Source organism: Triplophysa dalaica, chromosome 7, assembly GCF_015846415.1.
Source record: "Triplophysa dalaica isolate WHDGS20190420 chromosome 7, ASM1584641v1, whole genome shotgun sequence".
Lineage (NCBI taxonomy): Eukaryota > Metazoa > Chordata > Actinopteri > Cypriniformes > Nemacheilidae > Triplophysa > Triplophysa dalaica.
The window spans coordinates 10,192,312-10,212,995 of record NC_079548.1 but is presented as its reverse complement, the minus strand read 5'-3'; the positions used below and the strand labels follow the sequence as shown (position 1 = coordinate 10,212,995).

The following is a 20,684-nucleotide window of genomic DNA, read 5'->3' as shown; positions in this document are numbered from 1 at the left end:
CCTCCATATTGCATATATTTGAGTAAAGCAGCCTTAATAACCGTCCCGCCAAACCAAAACGCTACTTCAAAAGCCAGTTAGGTCCGAGTCATTGGTAAAGTGTTGGAACCAAGGCACAAAAAACGTCCGATTATTAAACCACGTTTGTCTGGGACATGGTTAGGATTACATATAATAGTCACTGCTAACTGTGTATTTCCCCGACTGCCAGTATGAAAGGTTAACGCGATTGCACTCACTTGACAAGCTAGCAAATTAGCTAACTGGGCATTTCTTCAACCTACAATTGTCTACTTAATCAACACGTGAATCTTAAAATTAAACAGCGGACTGCTTAAGCACATTGGTTTGCCTCGAGTTATATAGTAAGTAACATGGGCAAGCACTACTGAACGTTGGAGAGCCTGGGCAGCCGCGGATTTTAGGGAAATATAACATTCACAAAGAGAAGTTTAACCAAATGATTGAAAAGATTGACGATTTGGTTGTTCATACAAACAAATTTCGGTCTACATGTATCTGATATACCAGGATGTCCTTGATTTGAAACAGATTATTCGGGCATTGAAGAAATCCTGAGACTCACCAGTTCTGCAATATGGCGGAAAGAGGAAGGAAGCGGGCCGCGCGGTGCGATTAGGGAAAAATGTTTTCTCGCGATATTTTCGACGGGCGCTGTGCGTTGTGTCAGCGTGACTGCCCTCTAGCGTCCTGGCATTTGAAACGCACCGAGAAACGTTATTAATTTGACCCATACTCGTTTTATTGGCTTTAGCCGTCTTTATTGGTAATTTAAAAACTATTAGTTGTATTAATATTTACACTGCTTAATTTGATTATTAATACAATCTCTCTCTTTACACAAACACATACACAAGCACGCACAATCAACACACACATTTAACAAAACACCAAACCTATGCTATTTTTATATATGAGAGGTTAGGGTTCCCCTAAAATTAACTTTAATGTGTATCAAATAAATTATTTGTAATATTTGTGTTTGTTTGTTTGTGTGTGTGTGCGTGTGTGTGTGTGTGTGTGTGTGTGTGTTTAAACGGCAAAACAGACACACATGTTCAGAAAGTAGTTTATTATGTCATCATTTCAGATAATGGGAGATGGTTTCAAAAGTCTACTAGGACTAAAGGTTGACAAAAGCATTTAATGCTTTGACGTCAGAAAACAGTCTTAACACACACCGAGCCATAAGGGGCGGACTGGTCTATGAAGCATTTTGCTTGTTCTTATGCAAGAGGTCCATGTAGGCACCCTCGATCAGATCTTCTTCCTTTACACCGAGGTCTAGCATCAGCTGATTTGCAATTGCCACTCCTTCCTCTGTACTTTGATTTTCTTTCATCACCACCTCAAGCTCCATGAAATCTCCCAAGCCTTCCACAGAATCAACATGCACCCTGGTCTGCCCCACCATATACAGCCTCCTCTCCTTCTTCACTTGCCCCGCTTGTCCCAAAGCATCCGTCAAAACGTTGACAAGTCCTTGTGGATCGTCGGTAGGGCTTATAGAGTAGTTTGACAGCTTTGGTCCCTCTCTGTCGGGCCTCTCGTAGAATATGAGCTGTCCTCTTCCATCCTGAAGGTCTCTGAGTTTCAGTCGTCCTGCCGGGATTTTGAAAAACGTGTCCTGCTGGCGAATCACAGTCCCATCGGATCCGCTCAGCTCCTTTGCACGCTTCGTGAGGTGACACAAATCATGCACAGTTGCTTTAATCTCTACGTTTGACGGCATGTCTTACAAATATGCACACAACAGTAGAGTACAGTGTGTATCAGATGCGAAGGCACGCGGAGTTTGGCGCGCTTGCGTAGAAGACTGGACAGCGCATGCGCAGTGTCATTTGACCCACTGCATGACACATATCAACAATCACCTACTAGCATTTCAATGGTAACTACATAATCACTTAACTGCGGTGGGTTAACATCTCTCAGTTTACTGATATATAGTTGTTATCGTATCATATAATCCGTACCAGATACAATCGTCGCCAGACTGCTTTCGCCGTTACAGAGAGATGTTTACATCGCAAACATCCTCGTTTCAAGAGTCCATAGACGTGGATGAAAGAGATGGAGACTTCGACAACGAAGAGATCGGCGGATACAGCCAGAAAATACAACAGATTAACAGTTACTATGCTATATATTATTACCAGAGCAGAAGGTAAAGTGGCGTTCACTTATATTTACGTTAGTTTCCTTGCTGGAGATAATGTAAGATACGTAACGTTAAGCTCTCTAGGTGCAGAATTTTTCTTTTTGTGCATGACATTAAATATTATATAGGTTGAATATGTGCATTAATGGTCATGGCAAACCTCTTGTAATTTAATTTAAAAACGTATTAGAAAAATCTATCACGATTCAGCATTCTGCTAAACTGAAATACATTTGCACTCTTCATTATGGAACACGAATATGACTTGGGTATGTAATGTTAGGCTATAAATAAATGGAGAAATACAGAAATAATACCAACAAAAGATAATGTACGGACATGTGGGAATACATTTAAATGTGTAATTTAGTATCTGTTTCTACATTTATTTCTACATTTTTCTTTTTATTCATTTGTTTATTAATGCATTTCTAGTTGTTTATTTCTTAAGTCGTTTTTCATCCTCCACCGTGAACAAAGGTCCAACAATAAATATCTTTGGTAGCACTTTCCTTGAAGCATGTACGTATAATGCATTATAAAGAGTTATTAAAGGGTAAAATGCATTATAATACTTCATAATGTGTGCTGTAATGCATTATATGTAGTTGTAAAGAAGTATAACCAATTTAGAATGTGGAGTGTAAAAATGAAATGCTAAGTGTATAATTTATAAACTGTAATAACAATTATTTATAAGACATTACGATTCATTAAAAGGTGCATTACAATGCTTTAAAACTACTTTTATAATGCATTATACATACATGATTTAAGGAAAGTGTTACTATATTTTACAGTTGGGTTTTATTATTGTCTACATGAGGATGTAATTAATGTCTTTTTAAAGAAATCTATGTACCTGGTTTACCCTAAACACAGTCTTTAAAATGTTTATACATCCACCCTTGTGAGAATCCCGGGAAATAATTTTTTTGCTACGTATTAAAGCATTAAATGCATTATTGAACTACCCAGATCTGAGGCTTCTGGAGAAAGTGTGGAGTGGAGCCAGGGAAGGTCAGACTCAACTACAAGTCAGGATGACTTTAGGTAAAGAGGGTCCTTCATCTGTCAGTCATTTGCTGACTTCGGTCTTGGCTGTGGTCACTCAGGATACTGTGTCTGTCTTTTCATCGTGTTGGCTTGTTCCATTATGATTTAGCTGATGTGTCTATAATCTCAATTCTCTGATCTTTCTGTTAGTGTGAATCTCTGCAAGGGGATGCTGGTGATTCTGTGAACATCATTGCTTCATTAACTGCTTATCTGTCCGCTTGCTTGCTTTTGTCCTTCCTTGTCACTATTGTGGCTGGTACACTTTGTAACACATTTTTCACTTTTACAGTCTTACCCTATTGGACTCCAGTTTGGCACCGGAGGCGGAGCCAGAACTGCGGAGCTATATCTCTCGCAGGTTGAGCAAGGGTGCTCTGCTGGGGGGTATGGGCAATATTGCCACTGTGAACCTAAGGTACCTCATATCTTGCTTGCAAACCTTATTTCAAAGTATTATTGCTCAATTTTGATGGATTCAAATATGTGTAATTTCTTGCTGTGTTACTAATACAGACCAACTGGGCGAAATTAAATGTATTATGTTTATTTTTTGCATGTGTTGTTTTTGTGTTTTAAAGCCTCTCTGAGCAAGCGGTGGGCTGCTACTGCTGTCTGTTGGAACAAGAGAAATCTCCTCAACAGCCTGAGACAGATGGGAATGGCTGGGTGGTGTGTCTTCTAGGAGGGTCAGAGAAGGGCCTGAATGCATATCCTTCAATTATAAATGCAGAAATACCCTACACTGTTTGGGGATGAAAGTTTTATATCTAAGTTGAAACTAAAAGTTGAAACACTTATGTCATAAATAGACTAGCTTTGCCACCCTCCCCATATTATTCTTCCTTAACCCTTCAAACATTCAGAATTGAGCTGGACAAGTATGTGCAGGGTCTACAGGCCAGTTTGACCCCAGAGGTGAGAATGTTTTTAAAACAACATACATTGTGACCAGTACGTAATACAGTATGTTGAATAGGTCAGTGGTTCCCAACCTGTGGTCCGCGACCCCCTTAGGGGTGATAGATCCAACTATGAGATATGGCTAGTAGATCTTATAGATCTAAACTTTGAGTCCAGTTTCACTAGATCTCTCTCCGTCAGGAACAAATTACACCTGGAGATATCAACTCCGTTGTGAGTCAATCCTTTAATCCAACCACCAGGGAGATATAGAGTTTAGGGGAAGAACAGCAGGCAGGAGACGAAGTGATGTTAAATAGACAGACAAATGATTTATTGAATAATCTAAGTTGTGCGTTGATGCTCAGTCAAGCTCTGCCAAACTTCGTCTGACTAGAAACAGATTCAATATGTGTTTTTAACATTCAAGATTACAATATCAAAACATTGTCTCATGACATTATTATGAACCTTGTGATGGAGACCAACGGATACTCATATCAGCATAAGACACAATACAACTCCCAATGAGGTTAAACAACAGGAAAGTAAGACACACATATATGATGGTTGGGGGGGCTCTGATTGTCATATATGTACGGGGGGGGCCCAAGGAAAAAAGGTTGGGAAACACTGGAATAGGTGATGTGACACTGGGTTACTCCTGGTTACAGATGGAGAATTTGGAGACTGATGTGAGACCTTACCTGAGCTGCTGGTATGAAGAGGCGGTGATGCATATTCACAGAGTGGTTCAACTGTTGCAACCAAACGTCGGCTACCTTCTGCATGCTGTAAGTGACCGCGACACCACACGAATGATAAAAAGTCAGATTTGAAAACAAATTAAACAGTGTGGCCAGGCCCCTGGAGGATGTTATTTTACCTTGGTTTGCATGGGTTTTGGTCAACATGACGAATGAGTTTACCATACTTGTCGATCACTGATAAGGAGTATCTGTCTACAGGCTTTGAGTCACAAGCTAGTAGAAGTCACAGGGGCGGATGAGAAGACAAAAGCAGATGTAGCAAGGTAAGTGAAAGCTTCATATTTTCAGTGTTTAAACACTGATATAGTTTGTAATTGTGATGTCAGTGTTGTGTGTTAGATTTATTAAAGCAGCAAGCCTGCAGGGTCTAGTCCAGGAGGACACCACCACCTCTTCTCTATGTAAGGCCATGTCAGAAGAATCCAACAGCAATCTGATCATCGACTTCTCCACCACCCCACCCACACTTACCAATGCAGGTCAGCATCATCCACTTCCCCTCATTCCACACTCTTTCTTCATTTATGTGTATGTTAATGTGATACTGTTGTATTGTGACTTCTGCAGTCAGTAACCGGTTCTGTGATGACTGGATCCAGGCTTTCCTCAATGCTGCTGATCGCTTTAACCCTTTCCTCCTTCGTCAGATCTTGGAGAACTTCAAACTGAAGGTTATTGTTTTGCTTGTGTATTACAGAAACTTGCTGTTTTAATACAGACTTTCATGGTCGTGGAAAATCTTAAATTGTAGGTAATATTAAAGTTGGTATTTTCTGCACCCACCATGTGTATCTATGCAGGCCATTCAGGACATGAACAACCTGAAGCGTTTTATTCGCCAGGCTGAAATGAGTCACTACGCTCTGTTTCGCTGCTGTCTCTTCCTTCAAAACTGTGGAAATGGGGATGTGCTGCTTCAGAACGCACGAGCCGAGCACAGCAGCCTTCCAGAAGCCTGTGGAATCATAAACGTCCTGGAGGAGTTCCTCAGTGAGCAGGCACAGGGAACACTGTACTGACACCTCTAGGGCTGCAGAGGGCCAACTGTCTGAGAGACAGTCCCCAACTGAATTTCCTAATTCAGCCCCCATTATTAAACCTGTGTGGTCATAGATTTGCAATTTTAACCTGGAAACACTAAATATAGTCCATCTTTAGACATTCATGAGCAAATGATTTTGCTGTGACGTGCTGCTGTATGTTGTATTTTTATTATTTCACTGTTTTGTGAATAATTAGAAAAAGATCTTGTAAAATGGACCATCTGAAAATATTGTGATCAAACTTTATTTAAAGTTCATTTTGAATTAATTTCTCTTCGTTAATGTGTATAAATGTTAATATAGTACTACTATTTAAATGTGAAAACTGATTCTAATATCTATGTGTAACAGTCATTGCATAGTGGATTTTTGAGAAACTTAGATATTCAATATTTTAAAATACATTCAACAGTCCTGTACAAGAATTGCTAGCAAAGATAAAAAAAAAATTAATCACAAAATCCTGAAACTCTGCATGAGCCAATATTAACATGTAACACTCAATGATGAAAACCACAAATCTCAATGGAAATTAAGCACATCACATCAGTTTGAGTGTTAGAAATAATATAAATTATTTAATTTACTTAATTTCTAATACTGCTGATGTTTTGTATTTTTCTAACTGAAAATGTTCTCCTCTTGCAATTTGACTATTTGTTTACCAAAGACAAGACACGAATTTGGAAACTTTTATCTCAATACCAAATCAATTGCATAAATACTGAAGCAAGATGTACATGTAATGAACACAGAAGAAATATAATTCTGTGTTTGGTTAAAAAATAACTTTTGTTTACTGGTATGATGTACTGATAAGTACAGTTATATGTTTATACTTGCTTTAGACTTGTCTCCTAGAGTTCCTGAAAATTTCTTTTTGATTTTGCGTAACTGGATAATTTGTTTCAGCAAAATTTAATTCTGTCTGCAATTATGGATTAAAAACTTGTTTAATGCATTCAGTCCATGTTTATACAGTTAACCTTGATGAATGATGCACATTCAAGAATTAAACTAAACTTCCTCTTTTATAATAGATTAGAATATCAAGAATATTTAAGAAATTCTAAAAGTTTTTTTTATTAAATGTACAACTTAAAATGTATTATTCAAACTGAAAGTCACCATCAAAATAAAGGACAGACATTTTTTGCATACTAATGTACATAAATATAAGATCACATCATATTTTTTAGCTAATTATTGATGTCAGAAAATCATGGCATTAAAAATAAAAGATAATGCAATATGAGTAATTTAAGTTACATTGTAAAACATACAGGTCCACTTCAAATGTCATGTTTAATGTACATTCTTGTATGTTAATGCTGTTCTTAATCATTCAATTCCATCTAAACATTGTTATAAAGATACTAAACAATTGGAAAAATGTGACGAGAAGTATCTTCTGTAATTAAGTGCCTTCCAACAGGTAGTGCCTTCTAAAGCTATCCTTACTGAGTTTACTTATCTAAATATCTGCATAAATATATGTCTCCAATGTCAAAATGTACAAAAATATGATGTAATATACAGTTTCAAAACAAACCAAATAAGAGGCAGACATTTTAAACACATTGCTATACATTATAATCCCACAAGTTGGTATTTTTGATAAAGTAATCTGAACCTTTAAATAACAATTCTATTGTGAGACTTTGATGTCAAAAGCTACCACTCCATGAAAAGAAAACCCCAGATAGAAAGTCATATTTTCATTTGAACTTGGCAAAGATGCTGAAAAAAGTGGAATGACTCTGATATTGGTCTTAGATAACCTTATGAACAGATTTCCATTTTCAGTGTATCCATCAACTCTCTTTAGCAGTCTCACAACTTCTGGGTTTGTCCACACCTCACCGCCCTGCCACTTGAGACGTCTCTCATTGAAGGTACCCTTGATGAATTTTTCAATTGTGGTCTTGTGGACAATTTTATTGAGACCTCTTGCTTTTCCGAGAAAGAAGTGAGTTAAAATCCTACCTTTCCTCACGGCAGTGGGATTAATTTCATAGTACCTGTGGAGTCTGCCTATTGCATTTGTGACAATGTCACTTCTTGTAGTAGAATCCTCTCTGCTTGTTAAATCCTCTGGCCAGAACAAAAGTGAGAGGAGAAAGTATGCAGTCGCTGGTAATGGAGTTCTTCTTTCTCTACCAAAATGTCTGGTGAGCTCTTGAAGTTTTTGAATGGAAAAAAGTTTCTCAGAGCTAGGTGAGGCACATGAAAGAGCTATTTGGCAAAATATGGCGTTTATGAGCACTGTCTTGTCGAGATCTTTTAGGTCTGCTGGAAAGAGACTTATTATTTTCTCAAGTTTTTCTCCAGCTCTTTGTCTCTTGTTATCCGAAAGCAGGTAAAGAATTGTTGTAACGTTTCCGCCTCCAAGTTGAAAAATGTTCATTTGTCTCATGAACGTAGAGACTGTGTCATTACCAATAGCCTCATCCTTTTGAATGTCAACACTGAAAATCTTGGCATACACAGCACTTTTCCTTAGAAGCCATTTTCTTGGATTATTTATTTTCTCAGGCTCTCCTTCATCCAACTCTTCCTCTTCCTCCGAACTGTGATTCTGAAAGCGAGCGAGATCCTCACAAATGCATTCCAGGGCAATTAAGATGCTGTTGTTAATTCCTTTCAAAAGGCCATGAAACTTCTGCCAAGGCTTCTGTACTTCCTCTGGTGTATAGTCTGTAAGAAGGTAATCCACAAGTCTGAACTTTCCCATTTTGGTAGCAAAAACATCAACATTTGACAGCAGCTCAAGCAATCGACATCCAATATCAACTTCTCCAAAGTAAGAATTATTTAAGCAGACTTTCTGTGACTCTGGACAGTTTTCTGAGGCTCTGAAAGCATCCATTCCCTTAAGAGCCGTATCAATTATATCAGTGATATCCTCTGGTTTGATGGGGTCTTTTTCAAGAATAGCATCTTGTTTGTGATAGAACCACTTTTTGTACACTTGTCCCACTGTGTCAAGTATGTATGTGTGTTGCGGGAGACGAGACTTTGCACATTCAGCCCAGGTATGAGCTTCCTCAAACCTTTTATTTTCATTAAGAAGTCGTGCAAGTTGTTGAGCAACAAAAGCATCCTCTTTAAAACGCTCGTAAGCTACCTTTAAAAGGCCTATAGCTTTTTCCAGAGACTCTGTCTTCCACACATGCTCTATTAAGGGAGAAAACCAACTGTCATTCGGATCCCCTTTACTTTTCTTGGTCCGCTTGATAAACAGAACTCTGACAAACTTTTTAAATTCTTCCTGATCAAATCTGTGGTCAAAAAGCACTTTGTTCTGGAGCAGATCCATTGCTATAGCACTCTGGGGCTGTTGGCTTGACAGCTGCTTCAAAATCTCCTTAGCCACCAAATGATGAATGATCCTAAACGAGTCAATATGTGTTTCACTAGATTTGAGCTGTATGAAAAAAAACCTAGCTTGTTCACTTAAATAGTTTTCAAATGCATGGTGTCGAACTTGTTCCATTTGAATCCCTATACGTAAGAATGCCTCACAGTGGGATATAGACAGATAAGAATTCTGAATATGGCTGTTTAGTAGTGCAACAAATTTGATCAGCTGTGTCTGAGAACACGAATGGTCAATTCCCTTCAGAAGGTTCCCAACACAGCCTGTGATATAAGATGGCTGAAACTCTTTGCTCATGAGTACAAATGTGAGTATAAATTCTGGTTCAAACTTTGGCTTGAGATTTTCTGCCTTCTTTGAGAAAAGTTTCTTTTCTTCAGATGATAGCTTGTGTGTAACTGCAACTGTGCGTAAAGGCCACGCTTTACACATATTTTCTGGATCAAGAGACCTTTTACAGCACAGAATAATGAAACACAGTGTTGAGGAACTAATCTTCAGTGATGTAACTGCATTGCTTAATTCTCGTCTGAGGTCATCCTGATACTCTGTATTGCAATCCTCCAGCAACAAGAGGACAGGTAAACAGGAATTACTGTCAACTTCCTGATAATTTTGAAGCATTACAGCGTGTTCACACACAGTTGTTGGCTGGTATGATTGATTAACTATAGCACATCGTATCTTTTTCCTCCAATTCCAGAGAATCTGTCGAGCAACTGTGCTTCCACCACTGCCAGGATGATGATATATGTTGATGTTTTCAATTGACCTTTTCGATGTGTTACTTAAAACAAGATCTTCTAACATTTTGTTAATGTCCTCATATGCATCACGCTTGATAACTTCTCCACACTGAGTTCTGTCAGCCAGCCACAAATTCATCCAATCAATTTTTCCTCCCTGGTAGAAGTATTGTTCAATTTTGTTTATTTGTTCTTGCTCCATTATATTTTCATTTGTTTCATCACACTGATCCACACTGACTACTTCTAAGGAGAGCATATAATCCTCATCAACAGGTTTTAAAAAGCATACTCCTTTATTTGATACAGGTAAACGTCTTTCACGTCGACGACTTGTAAGCTGAATGCTTTGAATTGTGGCATCTATATGACTCATTGGCATTCCAACTACACTGTTTTGTTCAAGTGCATCCAGGGAACAAGACACTTGGGCAAGACTTGCCCATTTCTTATAATTCTCCATTGACTCTGAGATGATGACTATGTCTTCATGTCCACTCATTTCTGCGTAGAACTCATGAAAAGTGTCAACAAGGGGTTGTTCAACTTCACAATTAAGAATGAACAGCACCACAAATGATCCTTTAGGAAGAATGTCATTGCAGATAACAGATACTGCTCTTTTCAGTAGTTTCTTCTTGTTTTTGATCCATGTCCTTTCATCGCATGGACTCTCATCTCCATTGTAATCATTTCGGCCATTGCAGAAAATCCAACTTGTTCTTTCATAGAGCTGTAACTTTTTAATAAAGTCAGTTATGTTCTCCCTATGATCATAATCATTAAGGAAGTGAAGGTTGACTGCATGGTGCTCTTTGTAATTATGACAAAATCCAAGTAATTTGGAGTCAGGATCAAAGTCAAAAACTGAAAAGATATTCATGTGGGCAAGGAATTTGATGTTTTGGAGGTTTTCTTGATCAAATCTGTTCGACACAATAATGTAACGCAACGTGTTGTCCATGCATTTCTTTCCACGTGTTAGAAGGACACAGAGTTTTCTTCCCAAGTCTTCTTTAAAATGTACTTCTGTGTGATTCTGGTAATTTTCTTCCCATTCTCTTTTTTGGTCAAGGTCTATGAGTGCTTGAACAAAATTTACAAGTTCATCTTCCGATATACGTGGTGTGTTGGGTCCTACTCTATGATAATAAGCTTTTTGCTCATATTCAACTTTATTGGTTTTCTCATTGAACTTTGGAATACGTGCACTATATAATTTTCCCCTTACAATATTCACCATAGGAACTACATCGACTTCGACGATCCAGCTTTGGGTCTGATCATCTTTATCAATTACTGGAATGAATTTTGGAGGCTTGATACATTTTCTTGCATCAGAGTTCTGTGTTGGAAAACAATGTTCAATGAAGTCTAATGCATCTTCGTAGTCTTCTCTGTCTTTGATGGGAATTCCAATAATCTCTCCATGTTTGTAGGATGTTTTTGTCTTGTCCATGACCCCAAAGTGGATTGTGCCATTTGCACGCATATTCATGCATGCACATGCAAATCGAATAACTTCACTGGCATATTTGACCTTCAGTTTTCTTGATTCCAATTTACACGCATTTTCCAGAGATTTATACTCATGACATGGAGTGATCATTTTGTATATTCCTGTCTCTGGTGGAAGTATGTCATTCTTTTTGTAGCTGAAGTATACATCATTGTCATCAAATTTTCGATACCCACTTGTTGTCAAAAACACAGGTGCTGCAGAGTCATCACTAACTGACAATGTTTCTTCCAGTTTAGTTACACCACTGCAGGAATCAACCTTAGGTTCTGCATACTCTCTGCCTTCACCAAGATGGGAAGTATTTTGTAGTATTTTTGACTTGTCCTGCTGTAAAAGCTCCTCTCGTCTACGTAGCAAAAGCTGTATTTGGCCACCTTGCAAACCAATTTCACGTAAATATGATTTTTCAATTGTTAGAAGTACAGGTCCTGTTACTTCTTCTTTCTCAAGTTTCTCTATGTACTCTGGTTTTAGTCCAATTGTCTGTAACCATGAGCTAACATGGGTTTCATTCCAGTTTGAACATGGTATGGATTTGTAGTCTAGGAGGAACAGAGTATGAGTAATATTTTATAGCTTAGAAATAACACAAGACAATGTAATTACATTTCAATTAATGTACATTAATAGAACCAATCGATTTGATGCAAGGTAAACCAAATTATTTAATGCGGCCCTGAAATCCGAAACCTGTACGATCGCTGGGGGGGTGTATCGAGCACAGAAATACTACGTAATAAGCCCAACTCATTTTTGACAAGTTGACCATGTTAAGCATGAGAAGACTGCACGTTCAACATTGTAAAGATGTCAGAATGCATGAAACACCGTTGCACGGCCACTTTAAAAAAGTGGGTAAAATATTGTGCATGATTGTGACATGTTTTGTTTGTGAACTATTTTACTCACCCATTCTGAAGAGGTCATGCAATTTATCTTTTATAAATGTTTTGTGCCATTACTGTTGAAACAAAGTAAACAAACAAAGTATTTAGTCTTTTTCTGTGTTTTTATACTACTAAACACAATTACTGTCACAGTATCTGACATATTCTTTCTCGTAAAATACTTGTCTTATCAACCTGAAAAAGAAAGGCAAACGTTTACTGCAAAGTTAGCTCTATACAGTGGAAGACAATATTATTACTAGTATTAGTTTTATAATACTACTAATAATCATTCCAGTATCATGGGTAACTGATTAAGTAACAATTTATTAATAGATGTAGGCTATACTATTCCCAGTTGTTGGAATAATTTTCCAAATTCAATCCGGTCTGCCGCATCTCTCACATTGTTAAACTTTTGGTTCTTGTTGAACTCTAAGTTTCTTTCTGCACTTGGATCACTCTTCAATTAATCAAATCAAATTAATAAATGGTTTGGATGTTGGGAGATAATGTTCTAAGCAGATCTGGGAGCGGAACTTTTTCCAGAACTTTTTCCAGCAATCATATGTCTAGATTTTATCTTATAACTAAATAAGGTAATAAATGACAGCCTTACTGTTATACACGTGTGCATGTAGTTGTTAACTTTAAGCATATAAAGACAGGATATCCGACAATAAAAGCATATGGACAACCGTAAATAAATAAATAAATAACATTGTATGAACTTAATATATGCGTAACAGTACTACATCAACATAAAACCATCACAAAACTATGTATTAGCCTTATTAAGACGATGCAAGTTAAGACGGTATCTAACGTACTGAATATTGCAGTCAAAACATGCTCTCACTTTGCACTGACGCACAACACCTTTACATGGCGTAACTATGCCACGGGGTAATCCCTCATTCTCTATCTTTCCTGAAGGCCTTTGAATCATGCCAGTGCCATTCAACTCACACAAACTGTACTTGAACTGTACAAAATGCGGTAAATAGCTGCCAGTATTTTACTGTGGAATTAGAGCACCACTTAAAATGAAAAAACCTGTAAAATTACAGTAAATGGCTGGAACCACTGCTGCCAATACTTTACTATAAATTTACAAGGACCTTTTTTTCAGTCTGCTATTCTCTTTAATTTATTGTGTGTGAGGTAACTCAGTCTAAGCAAGAAGCACACATTTTCAGAACACCGGAAAAGATACATAAGGTCTAACCACACAGCTGCACAGCAAATTCAGCAGAGTTAAAATTATGGCGTTGATGGAAAGTTTAGGAGATTAGAGTTAATTTAACACTAATTAAAGTTAACCCAACACTGTAATTAGTTGAATCAAATGAAGAGTTGGTGTCTTAACAGATTGTGAATCTTAAATAAAAAAATAAGTCCTACAGTGCTCCGTGACTGGCAGTTGTAAACTCTTAGAGCGTTAAATAAGGAACCCCTCCCCCACCTCACTCGCAGTCAACCGTGCTGAGACACTAACGTTACTTATCAGGCCGAATATTCTCTTTCTCAGTAAAAGGTAACGTTAATGGTTTATTAATTATGTTTTTTGATCAATAACATTCGGTCGCTTTGATGGATTGTTTTATATTGCAGTCAGTATCGTCTTTTATCGTTAATGTTAGCGTATGAATGTTCCGTTGACTCCAGATGTAAGTTAATTAATTGCAGCATAAACAATAACTCTACGAATTTATTTCATAAAGATTCGCAATGTAATAATTATACTCTGTGTTTTGTGATTGTGCTATTGATCAAGTTTGTTTAATATCAACTCCTGCTTTGTGAAAGTTTTTAACTTGCTGGCGTCAACTCTCCATTTAGTAAATTTTTTACTGAAAAAATGTTACATGTTTCTACATTCTGGCTGAAATTAGCACAATTAAAAAATATTTTCTTCAAGTTAAGTGTTATTGTCTTTGTTTACCAATTAACACTTCATGAAACGCCACAGGAGTTAACAAATTACACTGGGGTGAGTTTATTTGTAACAACCTACATCAATTATTTTACACTGGTTAGAGTTGGCTGTAGTTAGTGTTTTAACTCTATGGGGAGTAAGTTTTTAACTATTTAAGAGTGTCAATGTGCCAACACTTTCAAAAGTGTTAAAATAACTATATTGGGAGTGGACCCCATGGGACACTTTCAAAGTGTTAAAATTAACTCCTATAGAGTTATTTTGTGTTTCCATATTTTGCTGTGTGGTTCTTGGTGGTTGGCAACATCCCTAATAAAGTTATCTGCCACTGTCATACTATAGAGTGCGTCAGAGAAAATTTATTTTTGTATGCAAAGTGAAAAAATAGTTGGCTGAGATAGCACCGTTAAATATATTATGTTCCAAGTTCAGTAGGTAATAGACCCGCAACAGATAGTCCGATTAGAGACTAACACAAGATAATATATATAATTAACATGATAAAATATAATAAAGGCATATAAGTGTATACAACGTACGATAACCACAATAAATATAAACCAGTAAACATTTCAAGCAATAATGTATAAAGAAATAAAAGAAGAGAAAATGTGCTATTATATGGGCTTATAGCGCCAGTAAAACTCAAACAGTGCAAAACTGAAATTTGACACCATATCAGCGCAGGTGCGGTGACAATGGCAATGGACGGAAATGAAATCAATGAGCACGCGCTCACAGAACAGTAACGTCACGACAGTGATCATATATAACAAATAAAAAAAAAATGGCACATTAATATTGTCGTCGGCACATACTAAGAATGATGAAATGTAAATTACTGGGCAGATCGTTAAAAGCTTACTCACTTTCATATTTATTTGTAACTGTACATTGCTTGCAGTTAAACATTAACAACGGTAAGGTGACAAAACAAACCGAAATGATGACAATGCATAGACGTTATAAAACACGCTGGAAATATGAACTTACTTTGAAGGCACGCACACAACTTTAAACAAGTTAACGGTGCAACGGTTTACACTTGCGTCCATCCGCATCTCGATCCGCTTCTCTTGACTTCGCCCAGAGGGCGGGAGCACTCGCTTGTGCATGACTTGCGGGATGCTGATTGGAGGATCACCATGGATGCTGTGTGCCGATCAGCCTTGTCAACAACCGACTGATGACAGCATATTAGAATGCAAATTAAAGGCCTTTCTACACAAATCCCCGAAGCCAGTTTGTGTTTTAACATTTCCGGTTTCCTCACCTCAAAATCTATGGGGTTTTTATAGTCTTTTGGTAAATCGCCTGAAATAAGGTCTGTGGTCAACAAAACATCTTCATATTTTACTCTGTGACATAAAACACACCAGTTATAACCAGGGGCCTGTTGCACAAAACTAGGATAAGGGATTAAGCCAGGATATCTTGGTGATCCTGGCTCAATTGATCCGTAATCCGGTTGCACAAAAGCTGGATAGGGGGCAGGAGGATATGTTATGGTATAAATTACCATGGAGATTTATTCTGTGGAGCTAGCCTGCTCCAGACCAGGCTAAGTTCCAGGATCTATTTAATCTCATCCCTAATGTCAGTCAGCAGTCACCACAAATGGAAAGCAATAGTTATTTCACTGCTCACTATACATTGTTATCACATATAACTAGACCCACTGTCATTATTTAAACGTTTGTGATCATTAATTTCAATCATTTTGGATAAATAATGATTTTTAGATGATGTTGCTATCATTAGATAATTTACAGTTTCCCATAGACTATAAGGCTATATATAAAATTATAGAATATTACGGCCACATAGGGAAAAAAAAAGACAAGTCATAATATTGTAACCAGTTGTTTTAAAGGAGGACAGTTGTTAAAATGACAGATGTGGGGCATTTCGTAAAATTGTACTTCAGTATGGTTTCATAAAGAAAGACATGCTGATGTGCCAGAATATTAAGTATCACATTGTCATAAGTATCAAAACTGTAAAAAGAATATGTAGCTTTTCTGCAGAAAGAACCAGCCTCATAAATTTATGACTTTATCCTTTTTCCTCAGTGTGGCCCTAGTACTCTGTCATATAAACAAATACACATTCCATATAAACATAAAAACACAATGTGTAACATTATGTTCCTTTATTGAATAAGGACAAAACAAAGCAGGTAAACCATCAGCTCCTTTTGAAACTGAAGTCACAGTGACTCTACAAGATGGAAAGCACAGAATCAAAGCATATTATACAAAATGATACATATACATTCAAAGGTCTGTATATAACACACCCTGCATGTCTGCACACTAAAATAAATGCAGGACAAATCCATACACATCAACTGAACAGACAAATGAATGGATGCAGTAGCCTCCCTGCAGCCTTGTATTACACACAGTATACCGCACACACATCATAAGAGGCCAAATTCTTAAAAAAACGAACCCAAAAAAACCCAAATTCCTCTGCCACCGCAGGACATATTTAACCAAAATTGAAAGCACACATACTAACTAAAATAATTCAACACATAATGGTCCCTCAGCAGCCGACCACTGTCGTCATCAGGGAAGATTGCCGGATTGTCCCATTCCATGGCTGGTGGCACTCTGGGGGCCCTCTCCTTCCTCAGGCAGGCCACATTGGGGAGGACCGCACAAGCCACAGTAATATCACATGCCCTAACAGGGCTGACCCTTGATTTGTGAAGGCAGTGAGAGCGTGCCTTCAGGAGGCCAAAGGTCATTTCAATTCTGGCCCTGGTCCTGGCATGGGCATGGTTGTAGGCCTGCTGTGCTTCCTGGGGGTCTGTGAAAGGTGTCAGGAGAAAAGGCTGGCAGCAACACACCAGAGAATTCACCTAAATGACCTAGCAAAATAAGTATAGTTAAGACAAAAATATAAACTTTAAGTAAATGTGTGCTTAAAACAAGCAAAAAAAATCTGTCAATATAATAAGAAAAATTATTTTGAAATAAGTTTACTTTTTCCATAAACACTTAATTTTAGAAAAGTTCTCTTGTTTCACTGGCAGATTTTTTTGCTTATTTTCCTAGGTAATTTTGCTCAAGAAAATATTTAAGATTTTTTTTTTGATATTTTTTTTTTTTAACTGAAAACAAGACAAAAATACTAAGTAAGAAAGACATTTTTGCAGTGCAGTGAGCAACCGACCTTGGGTCCTTTGAAAGGCACTATATAAATTAAAGTGATTATTATTATAGATCATCTATTTAATCAATTACATTTTATTTATATAGCACTTTTCACACTTGTTTCATTCTGTCAAAGCAGCTTTACATTAATAAAAGCAGGAGAAACACAAAAACATAAGAAACAGAGTACAACGGCTAAGATTAAACCGTACTGAGCGTGGTAACGTTAAATAATAATGTAAGGCTTTAGTAATAATTTATCATAGCTTTATACAGTGTGATGGAGTTACTTTACACAATTTCACTCATATCTGCGGTGCATTTCAATTAAAAATGTAACCGTTTCATAATTACAGTACAACTGCGTTTTTGGAGATGTGAATTAAATATTTGAATTGTAATTGTGATGTTTCAGCGGAGCGGTGAGTGTGTAATTGTGCACTATTTACGCATTCAGGCGGTCTGCAATACTTTGCCACGCTTTTTCTCTTTGCTTTATCACTGTGGCGGTGTTGCCTTTCTTCTTAATTATATCTTTTACCTCCTCGTATGCCTCCATGAGGATTTGTGCTTCCGAAGGGGAAAAGTACGCGGCTCTAGTTGCCATGGTAAATCAGTTAATCTGTGATCTGTGGCGGGGTCTATTTGAGTGAGCCGTGAGCGCGCACCTATCCAGGATTGGTTTCACCTGGCTTAATGAATCCGTGTCTGCTCATCCTGGCTTGGTCTTTGTGCAACCAATTAAGCCTGGACGCACATGTTTTGGCTTCATTGAGCTCAGCTGTGTCATTTATCCCGGATGTCTTAATTCTACTTTCGTGCAACAGGCCTCAGTGTTTGTTTTATAGTTTGTTTATTGTGTCTGCCAACAAGATGCTGAAAGCGATATCCTTTTGCAGGGACATTATACGTCATCTTGCATCTAAATCTCACAAATAATGAAACATGGACACAAAAAAGGTGGAGGGATATTCATTCACAGAGTATGCCTATCTTATAAATCTGATAAAAGCGGCTCACTTGGGTCATTCAGTAATCAAGATTATACATGACCGAAAACTTTTTTACTTAATGTATTTGTGTAAAACATGTTTTTTTTTTTGCACATAAAGTGTTCTTTTACACTTTCCATTTAGATACGTACTTCTTCATCCAGAGCAGTGTTGGTTGTAACTAGTTACTAAGTAATTAGTTACTGTATTTTAATTACTTTTCCCTTGACAAAGTAAAGTAAGGGATTACTCATATGTTTTCTGTAATTTAATTACAGTTACTTTGATGTACTTAAACTAAATACTTTGTGAAATATATGCGTGTGCAATAGTGTAATTGACATCAAAATTCAAAGTCTAACTTTAAAATCTGTGCTCACATTTGTAATACTTTGGTCAGTTAATAATATTATTTATTTGAATGAATTAAATAAGCCGTTTCATGTCTATCCTTGAATCACTTAACTAATCAAGGTTGATGTAAGATATAGAAAGTAATTAGTAATGAGTAACTAAATAATTTTTGGACAGAGTAATTTGGACAGTAATCTAATTACACTATTGAATATGTAATGAGTAACTAGTTATTAATTACTTTTTCAGAGTAACTTACCCAACACTGATCCAGAGTGTTGGAATATACACGATATTGCTTAAATAACCAATTATTATTTCTATACTAGATACAGTATAACCTATCCATATTCAGGAAGAGCAAGTACTCACGTGTCCTCACAAGAAAATTGTTCAGGAAAGCATAAAGTTTGCTTTTCTAAGGTAAGTCAGATAGGACGCAATTAAAACAATGAAATAGATCATGTAAAAGAATTGTCTTATAAATACAAATGTTGTTCTAAAAAATTTCAATTTTCTGCTACTTGACCGTCTTGACGGATGTATTTCCGAATGTGCATTGTGCAGGTGTTCTGAATGGATAGTGAGAGTGGGCGTAGTTTGCATGTGCGTGACAGCTGCTGTTTCTTCCCTCAGCCCATCTACCTCATGAACAGTTAAATGTTCTACGGTGCAATAAAAAACGTGCAATACACAACTATATACTCATATTTATTATACATATGTTATTGATATAATACCCATGTTCCTCTGCATAACTTGCATAGAACACAGTACAGTTTTACATACAATATACTCCCTATTATCAATTTGTCTAATATTGTCCTTTTTGTGAAATGTGTATTGTCTGACACATAATTTTTTTTACGTTTTGTTACCTGTGCCTTGTCACTTTTTTAACATGTATGTGCACTGGTAGCTTCTGTCACTAAGACAAATTCCTTGTGTGTCCAAGCACACTTGGCAATAAAGCTCATTCTGATTCTGAATGGTGAGTGTGGGTATTTGGACAAATTTTCCCTACAATTCTGGACAGTGATGAGAAAAACCAAACTTTCCACTTGCATCAATTTCATCCTTTTAAATTACACTTTTGTTTGTCATTTAATATGTTGAAATTAAATACTATAAGGGGATACTGGATGTGGAAATGTTTGTATGTTTAAATCAAGTGCTTTGTGATGTGGTGGAGGTTTTGTAATTTGTAATTTAATAAATGTACGTGTTTAAACTACTAATCTCACTCTTATTTATTCAGCATAACTGTAGAAGTACAATATTGTACAATAATTTAATAAACATCAAACTGCACTTAAATTCTTACTTTATTAGATGCTTAGTCAGAAATAGTATTAGTTTGTTAGATCTTGTTTTACGTGTTTTCAAATGTCCATGATTAAAAATTGTATAGTCTTGTGAATACAATAAATGAGTATTTGAACAAACTTTGTATGAGCTCTTTGCATGCTTGACTTCTGCGTTTCTGGTTCAGAACCTTTGGCAGTTTACGGTTGGAGAGACTTAGCAGAGAAATGGAAAAATGACAAAATAGTTACATTTAGCAGATGCTTTACATTGTCACACACAGCAGTGGTATATAGAAGTGCTGTTCTACCGTATTTGAATGAAAGTATAATTTCAAATACGATAGAAAAACACTTCTATGTACCACTGCTGTGTGCCACAATGTAAAGCATCTGCTAAATTATCATTTTTCCATTTCTCTGCTAAGTCTCCCCAACCGTAA

The 20,684-nt window shown here is 36.9% G+C and overlaps 2 protein-coding genes across 3 annotated transcripts; one reads left to right on the top strand and one right to left on the bottom strand.

Moving 5' to 3' along the window:
* The first annotated feature begins 1,805 nt into the window (after positions 1-1,805).
* Positions 1,806-6,915, top strand: c7h17orf75 (chromosome 7 C17orf75 homolog). 2 transcript variants are annotated; one of them, XM_056752870.1, is made up of 11 exons: positions 1,806-1,912; positions 2,001-2,188; positions 3,161-3,235; positions 3,531-3,656; positions 3,820-3,950; positions 4,101-4,156; positions 4,816-4,935; positions 5,110-5,174; positions 5,251-5,390; positions 5,479-5,582; positions 5,712-6,915. In XM_056752870.1, exons 1-11 carry the CDS (start codon positions 1,910-1,912, stop codon positions 5,928-5,930), a joined length of 1,227 nt encoding a protein of 408 aa, XP_056608848.1. In that variant the 5' UTR covers positions 1,806-1,909; the 3' UTR covers positions 5,931-6,915. The 2 variants fall into 2 exon arrangements, with proteins under 2 accessions (XP_056608848.1, XP_056608849.1); XM_056752871.1 differs by lacking the exon at positions 3,161-3,235.
* Positions 6,916-7,021: 106 nt separating this feature from the next.
* LOC130426219 (sterile alpha motif domain-containing protein 9-like) lies at positions 7,022-15,498 on the bottom strand. Its single transcript, XM_056752868.1, has 3 exons — positions 15,421-15,498; positions 12,511-12,562; positions 7,022-12,143 (listed from the first exon to the last, which is right to left on the bottom strand). The coding sequence occupies exons 2-3, from the start codon at positions 12,512-12,514 to the stop codon at positions 7,603-7,605; spliced, it is 4,545 nt and encodes a 1,514-aa protein (XP_056608846.1). The 5' UTR covers positions 12,515-12,562; positions 15,421-15,498; the 3' UTR covers positions 7,022-7,602.
* Between the last annotated feature and the right edge of the window lie 5,186 nt (positions 15,499-20,684).